Genomic DNA, 16,929 nt, shown 5'->3' with positions numbered 1-16,929 from the left:
GTTTGGGGATGGGAAAAATCAAAAGCAGCGAGGGCTTCGGAATACAAAGGAGAGGTGCCAACTGGCTGAGGAATCAGTAAAAGCAAAGAGACTCTCCGGGTCTGCTAAGACAAAGCCCTTTTCATTCCTAGTTTTAGGACGAAACCAGTCTTTGGCACAGGAAGGGCTCCCTATGCTCCAGAAGGGCCAGCCCCGGGCAGAGAGGTGCAACACGCTAGTCGTTTCCTGCGCAGAGACACTGCAGCTGCCAGAGTCACTCGGGGGGCGGAGCAGAGAAGAGACAGCTGTAAAGAAAGAAGGCACAGCCCAGATCCAGAGGCTTGGTAAGAAATGTGATCGTTTCTACCAGCCGGAATGCTCTCAGGGAGTTGCAATCCTCTTTGGATTAATCCTCAATTCGGGGAAGGCTGGGCCCCCCCCAGCTCACATGCCTGGGGCCACTCCCCTTCAGAAACATTGAGAATATGTTGCTTAAAAACAGATGTTATCATGCAAGGTTAATCCTTGCTGTCTGACAGCAAAGCTACTGTACCCAGCACGCATGGGTGTGGCATACTAGGCAGAGCAGCCCCATGCAGTGAGAACTGTTAGCAAATATCAGATGATTCATCCTAAAGGCTGTTTTCTCCAGGTGACTGGAGAGAACAATGCGTCCCGTCTGAGAGTGTGCAGGATCCCAATGGCTTTATCCGGGGGTGCGTGAGAACCAGGGGTTTATCTAGGAGTATGCGCCCCCCCCAGTGACTAGACAGTTCATGCTCTCACAGCAAGTGGGTCAGCATTCTCACACTGCAGACCACCAACACTGTAATGCACTCTCAGATAATCCAGTGAATGTTAACACAGCACCGTCCAGAAGGAATATAGGATTAGCTGCCTTTTAGTTTTCGCATCTTGCTCTCCACTTCCCAGCACATGCCCCCCACATCACTCCTCTAGTCTAATGTGGCTTCAGAGGAAGTTATTATCCGTGATCTGGGAGCTATGGTGAATTCTCCATTATTGTTACTAACATCCCATCCAAACCAGAGGGCAGGGAAGGCCAGAGGCCACTGTGGGTCTGTCTACATAGCAACTAGACACCAGCAGCTGGCCTGTGTCAGTTGACTCAGGCTCCTGGGGGGTGGGGTGGGGGCTGTTTCACGGCCGCGTAGACATCTGGGCTCAGACTCTGGGACCCTGAGAGGCGGAAGTGTCCCAGAACTCAGGCTGCAGCCCAAAACCAGGAGGCCAAGTTGGCTGGCACAGACCGACCGTGGGTTTTTCTTTGCTGTGTAGACAGACCCTGTGTGCCCCATGCAAAACTTGGTTACATCTGGACTATCTGACGGCACGCCAGTGTCAGTCTGAGTTACACTGCTCCCAGGAGGGAGTCAACCTACTGCATCACCATCCTCATCCTCCTCATGCTCATCACTGCTCGTGCGACGCCAGGAGGGCGCTTTTGCCAGGCGGAGGGTCTTCTGGCCTGAAGGCTCCTTTTGCTAACACACATGGCACAGACAACACCAGTGGGATAGTCACAGAAAAACAGAAAGGAACTCAAAATGCAACACATGGGAAAAGAAAAAGAAACACACTGATCGCCAACCTCCCTCCCCTGAAAAGAAACATGAAGACTAACTGATTATCCTGGATAACGCCTGCATCTCCTCCAGGAAACACTAATGGGGCTTGATTCACATAAGAGAAGTAGACAGAATGGCAGGAGCTAAAGTAGATTTTGAAAGAGCTGGAAGCTCAGAATACATGCTTTATGTCAAATACTAGTTCCTGGGCTCAGTACAAGAGTAACTGGATGAAATTCTATAACTTGTATTATACAGGAGGTCAGGCTAAATGGTCATGTCCCTTCTAGCCTTAATGTCTCTGAGATAGCTCAACATTTAAGGCAGAATATTCTAAGACTTACACCTGTCTTAGGTGCAGCAAACAATACCGTAGCATCTCTAACAGTCCAACCCCTTCTGCCTACCGGAACTGATTTTCTGCATAGGGTACCTAAGCAGAGAGATTTCCTGAGGATATGTCACTCTGAAAATAAAAAATGTTGTGGAGAAGGGCATGATATGCCTTTGAAGCATCTAAATCCAATGTTCAACACCCACAAAGTGTAGTTCGGTATCTCAGGAGGGCAGCTGACTAAGTTCACACATCTTCTCACAGATCCTATTTTAGGGGATACTAAAATAATTCTATCTGAGCTACTCTACTGCACCAGAAAGTATCTTCCACAAGCTAGGTTTGTTGGTCTAAAAAGGGGGAAGTGGTTACTATGCCTAAGATGCAAGAGAAGATGTTTGAATCCTGGAGAACTATCTACCTCCACAAACCCAACTCGGACAGCAGTTGCTAAGCACGTGCCAGGAAAGCCTAACATGCTACTGAAGAAAACAGATGCAAACTTTGATGTCTAAGTTGAGAATGGACACAAGCAGGAAACGCTAAACTGGATTGCAGGAGCCAGCAGTTAAATGACTCATGATGTGTTTACTGCAGCTGCACTGATGCATCTAAATCAGCTGATTTTCAACACTTAGGGAATTCTGGTAAGACTCTGAAAATTCAAGCCCATCTTTGGATGTGCCTGGAGCTGCACTCAGCTTTCATGCTATAGCAGTCACACTGACATCTGATAAGGCTCACAAAGATCTCATCTGCTTAATTAAGGGACTGTCTTTAAACATTATTCCAGCTAAAAAATGTCTAGTATGGCCCTCAAAAGTGGGCTGTGCTCCAAAAATATGTTCTGCCAAGGCTAGCACAGAACAAGTGTCTGAATCATAGTTTTGCCCCATCTACACTGACTGGATTAAAAACAGTTCCAGCAAGAGCCAGCATCGCCATTCATTATTTACATCCACAGAAATGCAAATGCATCAGTATTTAAGCATGATTTCCCAATATGTTTGAAAACCCGGAAGAGGTAGGAGATGCTTGTCAGATGGCCTCAGGAATTCTCTTCTTCAGCTTATAGGGTACATCTACACCGCAGAAAAACCAAAAACCATAAATCTCCAAGCCCAGGTCAACGGACTCAGGCTCTCGCTACAGGGCTAACGAGCAGAATAAACATTCCAACTAGAGTGGTCTATTGTGAAAAGCAGCAGGCAGCACTGTAGGACTTTGAAGGACAAAGTACCTTTGTGTTCACACAATGTATAGTCCCAAATGCATATTTGCCCTCACAAAGACAGTGAATACACAGGTATCTTAAGCATCACTTTTAACCTAATCACACATTTAGGTGTTATCCAGGAAACCAGCATGATGAAGTTGTAAAAAATAAATTTAAAACAAAACCAACAAAGGCCCTGATGTAAGAACAAATGCTGATCACCCTAGCACAGCAGGAGACAGCGAGGAGGAGGAGGCAGTGTGGGGATCCAGGCTCCAATGGTGAAAGCCACAGCAGCGTTGCTAAGCAAACTTGGAAACTCACCAGTTTCACTCCTGACAGAACCTCCAGCAGAGAGATCAGGTTGTGGCCATCTCGCAGGTCTTCATATAAGTCATTGATGTGCTTGCGCACCTGTGGAGCAGAGGAGGAGAATGCATTTTCAGGGATATGTCACCACCTCTCTGCCCTGGGATTATTTTTGTTATTTCAGTCGGAGAAAGGGATACCCCAGAGCACCACTGATTCTGTGACAAACACCGCAACAACACAAAAGCGTCTGGTTTCATTCATTTTAAATGGCTAGCCCACAGTCTCTCTATGGGAATCAGGTTCCAATTTCCAAAAGGCCCCAGCAGAGGCAGTTACCAATTTCAGGCACAGAACAGATCACTCTAAAGACAGCCTTTACTCCAGGCAATTCTAAAATGTTCCCATGCAGCCACTTTGCTATAAAGCAATGTGATGAGAGAACATGGATTGGGTCTTGCACGATGACAGCTTTGACGTCAACGGCATGCGTATCCTGCTAAAAAGACAGCCAATTATTCCAGTTTCTTCCAAGATAATTCCACTCTTCACAAACTCACTGGCAACCTGTTCAGACCAAAGGTTTGCCTTTGCCACTCATGGACTGAGACTCTGGGTTCAACTCCCAGCCCTGCCACAGATTTTCTTCATGACTTTGGGCTAGTAACGCAGCCTCTCTGTGCTTTCCCATCTATAAAACAGGGCAATGAATCGTCCCTTCTCCCTCCCTTTGAGGGAGTGTTTGTAAACACTTTGAACAGGGCTTGTCTCTTAGGTAATATCTACATTACCACTTACGTTGATATAACTTACTTTGCTCTGAGTGTGAATAAACCACCCCCGAGTGAAGTAAGTTACACCGACGTAAGCACTGGCATGGACAGCGCTATGTCGGCGGAAGAGCTTTCCTGCCGACATAGCTCGTTGGGTGTGATTTAACTATGTCAATGGGAGAGCTCTCTCCCATTGGCATCGAGCGGCTACATGAGACATTTTACAGCAGTGCAGCTACATCAGGACAGCTCTGCTACCGTAAGGTCTCTCGTGTAGACACGGCCTTACTACATGTAACCACCTAGCACAAAGGGTCCCCATAGGCTACTGTCATCCTAATACTCAGAATAAATAACGCAGTGATTCTCACACACCATTTTTTAAAACATTACCACATCAGCTTATAGTATCCTCCAGAAACGTCCTATGGCATTTGCCTTCCGTTAAGAGCAGTCAGGTGTTTTGTCTGTTTGTTTGCTCAGGGAGGGGGGGTGTGAATAGGGTAACTGTGTCTCTAATGAACGTATTAGGCATTGGCTACAGGTCATTAGAGACCTTACTCCTACGTTGCCTTCTTCACCCACAGAGATTTGGAGGGGGAAGCATGCAGCTGAAAGATTAGCACACAGACTTGCAGCTTCCCGGGCCTCACCGCAGTCCATAGCAGGCTGAAAAGAACAATGGCGACACCTTTAAAGTCCAAGCCAAAAACTTTCAGTTGATGGAGAACGTTAATTAAAAAATACCTGGCAGTTAACCAAGAAGACTGGGAGGCACCTTGTAAAACTGTATTAATCCTACTTAGTTACTCAGGATACAAACCTCCCTTTGCAGACAACATGAAGAGACCAGCCCCGCTGTACAGGCTGTAACAGATGGACACCCATTGATTCAAACCCAGTAGTCTTCCATGGCAGAACTGGCTGTGTTAAGCCATCCAGGTCCTGGTTCTGACCCAGTTCAGATGAATGTACGTGTGTAGAGGCATGTAGCCATCAGTGATGATGGAAGGGCCTCAAGAGCTGCCTAGAGTCTCCTGGAAGGCCACAGGCTCTGGACATTCCAGAGACAGGTAATTTGATGCACATAAGAACATAACAGCCATACTGGGTTACACCAGTGGTCCATCTAGCCCAGTATCCTGTCTGTCAACAGTGGCCAATGCTAGGTGCTTCAGCCGGAATGAACAGAACAGGTGATCATCAAGCGATCCATCCCGTCGGCCTTTCTTAGTGTTCGGCAAACAGCAATGCCCGCCTATCCTGGCTAATAGCTCTTGATGGACCTGTCCTCCATGAACTTATCTAGTTCTTTTTTGAACCCTGTTAGAGCCTTGGCCTTCACAATATCCTCTGGCAAGGAGTTCCACAGTTTGACTGTGTGTTGTGTGAAGAAATACTTCCTTTTGTTCATTTTAAACCTGCTGCCTATTAATTTCATTTGGTGGCCCCTAGTTTTTGTGTTATGACAAAGAGTAAACAACACTTCCTTATTAATTTCTCCACACCAGTCATGATTTTATAGACCTCTATCCTATCTTCCCCCCTTTCCCACAGTTGTCTCTTTTCCAAGATGAGAAGCCCTAGTCTTATTAATCTCTCCTCATATGAAAGCTTTTCCATTCCCCTAATCATTTTAGTTGCCCTTTAAGGTACCTTTTCCAATTCCAGTCTATCTTTTTTGAGATGAGGCGACCAGATCTGCATGCAGTATTCAAGATGTGGGCGTACCATGGATTTATAAAGAGGCAATATATTTTCTGTCTTATTATCTATCCCTTTCCTAATGATTCCCAACATTCTGTTAGCTTTTTTGACGGCTGCTGCACACTGAGTGGATGTTTTCAGAGAACTCTCCACAATGACTCCAAGATCTGTCTTGAGTGGTAATAGCTAATTTAAACCCCATCATTTTGCATGTACAGTTGGGATTATGTTTTCCAATGTGTATTACTTTGCATTTATCAATATTGAATTTCATCTGCCATTTTGTTGCCCACTCACCCAGTTTTGTGAGATCCCTTTGCAACTCTTTGCAGTCTGCTTTGGACTTAACTATCTTGAGTGGTTTTGTATCATCTACAAATGTTGCCATCTCACTGTTTACCCCTTTTCCAGATCATTTATGAGTATGTTGAACAGCACTGGTCCCAGTACAGACCACTGGAGACACCACTATTTACCTCTCTCCATTCTGAAAGCTGACCATTTATTCCTACCTTGTGTCTCCTATCTTTTAACCAGTCACTGATCCAGGAAAGGATCTTTCTTTTTATCCCATGACAGCTTAGTTTGCTTAAGAGCATTTGGTGAGGGACCTTGTCAAAGGCTTTCTGAAAATTTAAGTACACTGTATCCACTGGATCACCCTTGTCCACAAGCTTGTTGACCCCCCTCAAAGAATTCTAGTAGATTGGTGAGGCATGATTTCCCTTTACAAAAACCATGTTGACTCTTCCCCAACAAATCATGTTCATCTATGTGTCTGATCATTCTGTTCTTAATATAGTTTCAACGAGTTTGCTTGATACTGAAGTAAGGCTTACCAGCCTGTAATTGCCAGGATTGTCTCTGGAACCTTTTTTAAAAATTGGTGTCACATTAGCTATCCTCCCGTCATCTGGTACAGAAGCTGATTTAAATGATAGGTTACATATCACAGTTAGTAGCTCTGCATTTTCACATTTGACTTCCTTCAGAACTCTTGGGTGGATACCATCAGGTCCTGGTGACTTATTACTGTTTAATTTATAAATTTGTTCCAAAACCTCCTCTAATGACACCTCAATCTAGGACAGTTCCTCAGATCTGCCATCTAAAAAGAATGGTGCAGGTTTGGGAATCTCCCTCACAGGGAAGGCAGTGACTCCAGAAAGCAACTGAAGGTTTGCACAGGGGCTCCAGGAACTTTCACATGGAGTTTTGAGGGACTAGGGCATCCATGGTGAATGGTAAACCAGGGGGCTCCAGTGACTTGGCACCAGGGGGTGGGAAGAGGTCCCAGATTCTCCCCAGCAAGGATATTTCAAGTGTCTTGAACATTAAAAACAAAATAATCTATTATGTGGCAGGCTCAGAATAAAATCTGACACCACAATGCTCAGTGCAAACAGCAAGAGTTACTGACTTGGCTTGCTAACAGCTCTGAACTCAGCAGCAAATCCTGTGTCCTGTCGCAGAGGTGCACGGGTGGAAAATGGACAGACTCAAGAGAAAGAGGCTCCTCACTTTTTCTGCGGCAAACATTTTTCTTTTAAAGGACAGAGACTGTTCACTGATCTGAGCAGGGTGGTGCCAGATCACCAGAATCACTGCCCTGTTCAGATTTGCACCTAACACCTTCCAGGGGCAGGATCCCAGTGAGTCTGCAATGTTATTGCTCAATCAGTGAGGCAGCCTGCATGGATACAGAACCCTGAACCCCTTCCCACCTCCCCCTTTAACACACACAGCCCAATGCAATTCTCAGGTTACCAAACCACCGTTTAGAAACCAGCATCAGCTTTTGTTGGTGCAACAAGGTCTTAGAAACAGCTGTATGGCCCCAGGGATTGAAAAAAACCCAGGAGCTGAGTGCATTGCCCTAGATCCGTGACTTTCAAGCAGGAGTGACAGAGTCCCCACCTTTGAAATCCTTCACTGTGTCGTGGGATCTCTGCCTCCCTGAGAGTCCCAAGCTCCTCCAATGTCACCCCTCGGCCTCTGATGGGGGTCTACAGAATTCTAATATTACCCCTGCCCCAGCAAACACTAACCAGGAGCCCAGCTGCTTCTAGAAAGCAGGAGAGTGGTGTAAGGGAGCACAGAAGGGACAGATACGAAGAAGGGAAGGACAGGGGAATGGTGGAAAGAGATCTGATTGGTAAAGAACTTAGTCCAAAAGGCTACTTTCTGTCACTTTTCTGCTAAGAGACACACACACACACACACACACACACACACACACACACACACACACACACACACACACACACACACACACACACACACACACACACACACACACACACACACACACAGAGAGAGAGAGAGAGAGAGAGAGCTCTAGATAAAAGCAGAGATCTGGCCAGCCTCCCATCATTAAACAATGACACAATGTGTTCTGCTGGTTTCCCTCTTTCCCAGCGTTTTGTCATCAGGCAAGGTTCAGCGAAGGAACTGACAGGCAGCACCAGATTGTACGGCGCGGCAGCCACCAAAGGACTTCTTGTTCAAGCAAGACAGACTTCAAGCTAGGAGCCCAGGAGGGCTCAGGATCCAAACACAAATTAACCAGTGTCTATTCTCCGGGAAGAAGCGGCCCCTTCCGAGAAAGAAAAGGGTCTCTTTCTGGGTGGGGCAGGGGTGCCAGCAGAACAATACAATACAGCTCTATGAATACAGGAGTAGAGGGGGAACAAGCTGGCTTGGGAGGAGAAGTTATGCAAGGTAACTCCTGAATCACCCCCTCACCAAGGGGCTTATGAAGATGGGGGGGGGGTACAGTGCAATTTGTTATTGCACAGATTTTTAAATGCCCTTTTTTGAAACAAACCATTTTTTTCAATGAAAAGGTTAATGAAATGGGTCGTGAACACTTGCTCAGTGCCTTAGAACAGATCCAACAGGTCGCAGTACCATCCACTTCTGCCCTGGGGTTCAGAAAAATCCAACGTTCCAGTGCCTCTAAAACCCTTGAGAACACTACTCCAAGGTCAAAGCAATGCCAGCTGGTTCCAGCTCAGAACAAGTGAGACCAGACCAGAGCAAGTTAGGAAATCGTGCAAAGTACGTGACTCTCACCTTCATCAGGTGCTTATTGACCCACTTGGTGAAAGTTTTCTTCTGGACTCGGTCTCTTTCATCTGTTAAGAGAACACACAGACAGGTCTCGGTTAGTGTTGTGCAGGTGAAAGCTCACCAACTGGCCATATACATTTTCCCTATTCAGCCCTACCCTCCCACCTTCAGGAACCCCAGTCAGATCCCACCACATCCTACAAACGTCCTTCTTCCATGTTCTGCTGGGATTACCCAGGGAACCCTCAAGAAATTTGAGACCCTTTGGACCACATCTACCCCATAGCAGAATAGGGGTTACTTCCTCACAGGTTAGACATGGACAGTATAGCACAGAAGTTCCTCACTCAGCATCATGATGTCTAATCCAGGACCACATACTATAGAGGCACAAGGAAATGAATCGACAAAGTCATGTTTCCTCTAGCCCACATGTCAAAGTCAGCTCTTTCCGCTTCCCAGCTCCGCTTACAACTGTCCAGCCACACAGAGAAAAGGGCTCCTAAAACACTCACACTGGTGAAATTGAATGTCCAGATCATTTCATAAGTTTCAGACGGGCAAAAACAAGTTCGATTTGAATAGCTGTTGTCCAGGTTGCTGCAATGGGAATAACCACCAAGTACATCTCCTTCCCGCGAGACAGGGCTTCTTACCAGCAGAACTTTCGCATCATAACGTTCTTCTGCAAGAGCCTGTAAAGAATTTCTAGCCCCCTAACTGGGAAATTCCTTTAAGGAATCCACCTCGCTGCTCTGCCACTTACACGGAGGTTTCCTAAGCAAACACACGACAGTATAAACCAGAAGAATAAACCTCTCCCTTAATACTCCAACAGAAAGGCTCCCTAGCTACAGCCACATGACAATACAGAGAATGCTTACACAAACGCAGCACCAGAGGAAGAGAAGAACCCATCATGGCCCAAGCCTGTGAAAGGACACACCAATGCCAGCTTAGCACAAAGAAACTGCTAGGAGACGTTGTGAGACTGCCAGACCCAGAAATCTCATTGTCCGTTGTGTAACACGTTGCATGTACCACGAACCTCCTGAAGACAGTAAGTGCGACGCTTCCCCCACCCCTCGCATTGATGAGGGGATGCTGGGATTTACTGGGAAAGGGAAAAAAGAGTTCTTCCAATACAGAGGTCACTGGACCCCCTTGGAAATAGGGGGTGGGTTTTCATGGGCCTGTGTTATGCAGTAGGTCAGACCACATGATCAGCACGGTCCCTGCTGGCTTTAGAATCTGAATCTATGTACGGTTACATCAAAAACCACAGAGATCTGTTAACCTGGGTCTGAAAACATATGCGATTAGCAGATTATTCTTTCACTGTATTTTTGGTTCATTGGCTTTTAAAGATCTGATGCTTATTTTAGTTGCTGAGCTCAGCCAGGGACACCCTGCTTGGGTCCCCGAGAGCCTTAACATCCCAGCATTTTGCAGGAGCAGCTGGTTTTCTCTCTCACTCACACACCACTGAAGGGTTCACTTCTCAACACGGTTCCTTGTAGCAGGACATCTGATGAGCCAGTCCCACGGACCACCTGCCTTCCCACCAAAAGAGCAACAGCACTAATGAGTTCTGAGACCTTCTTCTGTGAAGAAACCTCTGATGGGTTAACTGGTTTTGAGGCCCAGATGCTAACTGCTCTTCCCACCAGGGTGCTGGGAAATTGGGGCTAGATCAAACACAGAGGGGGGATGGCTGGCAGGTTTTGTTCTGCCAGTTCTCAGTTAAAAGATACATTAAAAGAGAGAAAAATCTCAGAGACAAACACCAGCACAAGTGTATTAAACTGACCAACGGGAGCCATCCGTTACTACTTCAGGGAGGGGGAGAATAAACGGAGTTCAGGCAATGGGCATTATTTGGAAAACTCTTGTGATCATGTGCCTCAAAGTGACCAGGGTAAAAGATCTACCAGGCGTACATTGAGATCCCCTCCCAGACCAACCACATTCCTCTGACAAACACTCTCCTCCCTCCCCCTGCCTTTGTCACACTTGTAAAGAAGAAAGAGATTAGGGTAATCCCGGCAGCAGCTCTGCCAGCTCCTGCATCAAATGGGATTTTCTGGTTTTAACAGCATAATCTGAAGAGAAAGATAGCGCCTCCGTACTGGACCGGCACACGGGGAGACCAGAGCATGCGCCACATAAAAAGGTGTTTTTTTCACAGCCTCTGCAGCATGAGACAGTGGTAAGTGCTAGCTTCCCTGAGTTCTGCTTTACTGAAACACCATGAACAAGCACAGCAATAACGATGCACAGCATTTTTCATCAGTAGAGCTCAAAGAGCTTTAGCAAAGGTCAGTAGTACTAGCCCCATTTTACAAATGGGGAAACAGGCACAGAGAGGTGAAGTGACTTGCCCAAGGTCACCCAGCAAGCCAGTGGCAGAGCTGGGAACAGAACCAAAGCTTTTCAAGTTCCAGTCCAGTGCTCTCTCCACTAGGCTACACTGCCTCTCCTACAATGCTTTTCATTACACCAAGGAAATCTCCATCAGATAATTAGATCCCTGAGTGGTTGAATCTCATCTACTGATAAGGTTTATAATGCTTCAGGCAGTCAGAACTAAGCCTAATCATGGAATAATATAAACAAAGATCCCCCTTCTCCCATGGCCCTGACCAGATCTCTTCCCTACCCCAATCCCTTCCCTGGCTTCCACAGCCTTCCAGCATCAGCTCCAAGCTATTCCCTTTCACAGCTGTGCACTACTCCACCACTGCCTGCACCTCTGTTCTCATCTTCACCTACCTCCCTGTCCAAGCTTTGCAAATGCTCCCTTTGTCTCTTTCACCCCAGCCCTTCTTTCCCAAGGCCCTTAATGCTTACCAGATCCTCCCAGTTAATGTTCCCCAAGCATCCCGCAAATCCTCTTCCAAAAACTCCTGAAAACCTACCTGCATATCTTACAGCATCCCAGCTACAAAGACCCCACTCTGCCTTCTGCATGCTCCTGTGCAGTGACTCGTGCCTTTAAATGGAACAGGTATGGTTTTCCAAAACCCTTCTCTTTGCATGTCTTTATACTGTGCTCCTCACCATGGCATCTGAGACTCTAGTGCCCAGGGTCATGAACCTCTTCAGCACTATCAACTTTTCCGGACTCACCGAAGACAGAAATATCTATCCATCCCCTCCCCCTACACACACACTCCCTGGGCATTTCACAATTGCTCCTTTTAGTATATTTCCCAATATTTGGTCCTGCCTTGTTTATAAATTCCCAAGAGATAGGAATTCCACCACTTTCCTTAGGCAGTATTAATATTTGTATTAGAATAGCACCTAGAGAGAGGCCCCCAGTCCCGATTGCCGTCCCATTGGGAGAGGTACGGTACAATCTGACCTAATTACAGAGATGAATCGCTGAGTTGTTGAGGTACATTTAGCTCTGGCCAGCCCCAATCCCAATGGAGCGTCCCACTAGTGATAAGGCACGACACTCCACTGATGACGTTTACATTTCTGAGGCGCCTCTCTCCTGTAGCTACTGCACAAACTGCACACGCACAGCAGCGGCTGAAAGGCATGTGGTATATTGCAGCAGGAGTGGGAGGGGGGATTTAAATTTAGGCCAACATAAAGGCAAATCCCTGCTCTTATGAAAAGTGACAGAGGATCATTAACACAAATACCCTCAGGCTTTTAAAGTCTCAAGTACGTGATATATTAAACCAGAGAATAAAGGTAATGGAAGGCCAGCTGACAGAAGATCAACACTGCCCATTCTGAAAACTTAACGCCCATTTTACCATTCAATTGACAGTGGGAAAGTATTGTCATCACTTTCTGTTCCAGATCTCCGACCACTGTCGGACACACAATCTAAACAAACTGCAGCGCACACTGAGCATCCTCTGTAAACAGCAAAACGGACAATGCACGTGTGAAACAGTGCACAGGTAAATGGGGGTCTGTACAAGTGCCTGCACAACGCAAGTTTCACTCCTGCGCCCCAGTGTTAGGACTCAGTGACCTCAGAGTGCACGACCCTTGGCCTTCCTGCTATCAGCATCAGGTGGAGATGGCGCCTAGACCTCTGCAGTTCACTTCGACTGGTGTTCCTCCTCACTGCTCTCAGTAACCGCTCCAGGCAACTTCCCTGCACTGGTTCCATCCAGCAGTAAGTGGGCCCTTCCTTAATGGGTCCCTGTGTTGATTCCTGAGAATCGTGACTACCGAGTCAGGGACGGAGGAGCAGTCAGTTACTGTAGGTCTCTGGGGAGAGATCTGACTGATATGCAGAAAGCCAGGTCTCAAGGCAAGGAAGAGACCAAATACCAGTATAAGAAAGGGACAAACTATTTCTTAAAGAAAGAAAGAACAAACAAGCAAGCATCTCCCCACACCTTAAATGCCTCCAGACAATGGCAGGGCTTGTGAACTCTCTGATTTGCATCTTGTCTGGCCAGTACCCAGAGCACTCTATTCTATTTAGTCTCTTCCGCAGTCACAGCACCTGACACAGTGACAGCAGCAATCACAGAAGCATAGCCAAGGCCCTGAGATTTTGGAGGTAACCCCACAGGCCTGAGAAACCCCATCCCATCCCAGCCCTGCCTCAAAAAAAATTCTGAATCCAGGCAGGTCTGTAAGTACCATCTTCATCTTTTAATCTCCTTTCCCTTCCCACACTCCAAGCAGCTGCACAGTTTGTTCTTGTGCCACAGAACATCTATGTACCCCCAGGACATCCCCACTCCTTTTAAACCTGGTCAACATCACTCCATCTTCCAAGGAATACCTCCTGCCTTCTCTTTATCATCTATTTGTTCTGAGGATTGCCATGAGAAAATTCAATAAACTCATTGCAGTCAGCTCCTAGATGGCTTTTTAGCCCTCTGAACTATTCCCCCCTCTTGTAGCACAGCCAGGAAATCGGGTGTTGAAAACAGCCAACTCACTTCTATTAAAATATACAGCCCTGTCCTTGGCCATGTGAGACTATTGCTTAAGCATGGCTTCCTGGTAAAGCAGCAGGGTCTGTAGTGAAGCATGCAGACCCAGAAGAGAGCAGCCAATGGGCACCAGATCCAACTACTGTGATATGAAACCGAGTCACCATGCTTTCCCGCACCCCCTCCCCTCAAAATGCCACCTTCCCCCAAAACTCTCTTCCTGCCTGCCCTCTACTACATGCTATCAAGACCCTGAAGTCACTGTAGGCTGGTTACAGCACAAGAAGGTGCCTGCATGATAGCAGATTGCTCTCCAGAGTCAGAAGAGAGCAGTGCATTTCTGATTTTCTCCAGCTCGCCAGGCATTACGGGAGCAGTAGACTCAACATACTAACCAATGCAGCACATCCGGCACACCAAGTGTGCATTCAGCTCCCTCTCCCCTCTGTAGATATGCCACATCTCCACCTCTTGCTCTCAGCGTCAGCAGAGTTCGGTCCTCAGTGCGCGACGGGGCTCTCGCACTGGCATCCTCCACAACCGAAACAGGAAAGTGTCTTGAAGTCAGCCTCGCGTGTGCTGGCCGGGTTTGCCCCAAGCCAATGTCTGCTCAGGTCTCCGTTGCGGCTCCTCCCACCATTTCCTACCACCTGCTCGAAGAGGCAGTTCCCTTTCAGGACATCACTCCAAATACTCATCCAAAGGCAAATGGTCCTCCTCACACTTTCGACAGAAGTTCTCCCCCCACCAACAGGAGAGGACAGACGCTGTCACTCTTCAGCACCAAGACCCAGAAGCAAAAGGGACCGTGTTGTGGAACAACTTTACATATCCACGGGATGCAACAGACCTGCGCCTACAAAACCCCAAACAGCCACCAGCACCTTCCCAACACTGCTGGGGCCGATAAACTTCCCACTGACCGCTCAGAACCAGCACAGAAATTGCCTAATATCCTGCCCCCTATGCATTAGGCTCATCCTCAACCCACATTATTTTCTCCGACCCAGGCAGATGCAGACTAGAACCCCTTGCAGAAGGGGGAGTCAGTCAATGCGAAAATTCAGTGCCTGCATGCTGGAGACGAAGCGTCCTGAACGTCAGTCTGATGGTCCTCTTCCACACAGCAAGGAAGAGTCACTTTCCACTCCAAGGCTCCCGGAAATTTGCAAGAGGCATTCCACAGAACAGCACACCTCCAAGGCATAAAATAAAGGCAGAGAGGGTAGCTCACAATGCAGGTCACTCTAGGTACTATTCCAGGTAGACTTTCCAGTATATCTGCTTTGCATCTGAAAGCCCAACAGGTCCAGCTTACGGTCCCACTGTGCCGGAGAACAGCCCTCTGAATGCAGCAAAGCCCAGAATCTCTGCACAGATAAGCTGTTGATTTGTTTTTCCAACTTGTTTTCCAGTTCTTGGTTAATTGCACCAGTCTCACACAGTATGACGTGAGAGAACAATAAAGGGCTTTGTCATCCACACTGGCCAGACAGCAGCTTCTTCACCAATGATTTCCCCTGCCCCGAAGTTCCAGAGCTCAGCATCAAACCCTTTGGCTGAAGGCTGTGATCCTGCACCGGCAGGCTCAGAACGGCCGCAAAACAGATAACAGGGGCCGCTTTATCGCTGCCTCTTCTCTTTCTTCTTCTATATATAATTCCTCTTCAGCCTTAGGCTGATTTGAATCATTGTCCTCTTCAGAGAGGAAAATACACTGTGCCTAGGAGTGAGTTCCAGCATGCGACAGGGCAGACCAGAGCAGGAGGGTGGGTGAAACTCTCACTCTTCTTCTCCTGTAGAGGGTTTGCAGTGGGCAGCTTCAAGGACCTTCCCCAGGAGATTTCTGCAGGCAAGTATCCCCTGAGCGGGCTCTCTCATCATTTCACCCAGAAGATTCTTTTGCCCTTTTTTTTTTTTTTAAAACCACCTCCCTGTGGTTCTTTAATTCTAATTACATTACACCTCCCCCACCACTACTACCCAAGAGCTAATAATAATGCCATGTTACTTCTTGCTAACAATATTAAGGCATTGCAAGCTTATCTCTCACTGGCTAATCTTTTCCCGAGTCACCCTGATAAGCAACCTGTTACAGCTCCCCTCAGCTCCTCTCAGTTCTGTCCCCTGCCTAACACAGGCTCTCTGGCTGGTTTCCTCTGGCCACCCCATCTCCATTCCCTCACCACCCAGAAGCTATCCAATCAACAGCCTGGCATTCCAGACCAGAATAGCGGGCAGGGGCAAAGCAAAGCTGCTATTGTCAGCGACCTGACCGGCACACAGGGAAAGAAGGAGGGCAGAGCAGAAGAAAGATTACAGCAGCAGAGGAATTTCATACAAGACAACAGTCAGGACCAAGGAAACTAACGAGCCAGACTCTGGAGCTGAGTGTATGCTAGGAAGCTTCGATAGCCTTAATTTACCCAGAATATAACAGTCAAAACCGTAGAGAGAGAAAGGAGGGGCCAGCCGTTAGGGCACCAGCCTACAACTTGGGAGATCTGGGGTCGGAGTCCCTGTTCCACATGTGACTTTGGCCAAGTCACTCAGCCTGTCTGTCTCAGCTGCACAGCTGTAAAACTGGGGTAAACAGCACTTCCTTGCTTACAGGATACCTTAAGAATCGGAAGGCGGATACTGAAGTATCAGAAGCCATATAAATACCTAAGATAGAGAGAAATCCTTAGCACACAGCACGCTCAGCCAGAAAGAGTCAGACAGTCTGGTAAAAACCCCTGTACCCTGTCTCTACAGCATGCTGGGGGAGCTGCACTGGTACAGAAAAACACTTTCCGTTGTTATATATATATCATGTATAATGCTGTCAAATGTGGATGAGTCCTTCCACACCAACCACACCTGGATCAGAACCAGACTAGCTTTGAAGCACAGTTGCATAACAGTTTACCTCGCTGGCCTGGACAACGATGCTTGTTTGTTCATAACAATCTGTAATGTAATTGGCTGGCACAGCTGGGAGCCCACTGTGGACAAAACCTAAGAGAAAGTCCTGAAAAGTGTCACAGCA

The 16,929-nt window shown here is 47.3% G+C and overlaps 1 protein-coding gene across 15 annotated transcripts in view; it reads right to left on the bottom strand.

Moving 5' to 3' along the window:
* Positions 1–16,929, bottom strand: part of MACF1 (microtubule actin crosslinking factor 1) — a 222,084-nt gene that overhangs the window by 149,751 nt on the left and 55,404 nt on the right. For 9 of the 15 annotated variants that reach the window (XM_067533972.1, XM_067533965.1, XM_067533971.1 and 6 more), the window contains exons 2-4: positions 8,983–9,044; positions 3,443–3,532; positions 1,383–1,484 (exon numbers count right to left, since the gene is read on the bottom strand). In XM_067533972.1, coding sequence (XP_067390073.1) covers positions 1,383–1,484; positions 3,443–3,532; positions 8,983–9,044 — 254 coding nt within the window. Of the gene's footprint in view, positions 1–1,382; positions 1,485–3,442; positions 3,533–8,982; positions 9,045–14,293; positions 14,582–16,929 lie in introns of those variants that run through there. The other 6 variants (XM_067533969.1, XM_067533982.1, XM_067533979.1 and 3 more) reach the window with 3 other exon arrangements.

Source organism: Emydura macquarii, unplaced genomic scaffold, assembly GCF_026122565.2.
Source record: "Emydura macquarii macquarii isolate MOO-44397 ecotype Brisbane River unplaced genomic scaffold, CSIRO-AGI_Emac_v2 contig_3348, whole genome shotgun sequence".
NCBI classification, from domain to species: Eukaryota; Metazoa; Chordata; order Testudines; family Chelidae; genus Emydura; species Emydura macquarii.
This window is presented reverse-complemented; position numbering and strand designations above follow the sequence as displayed.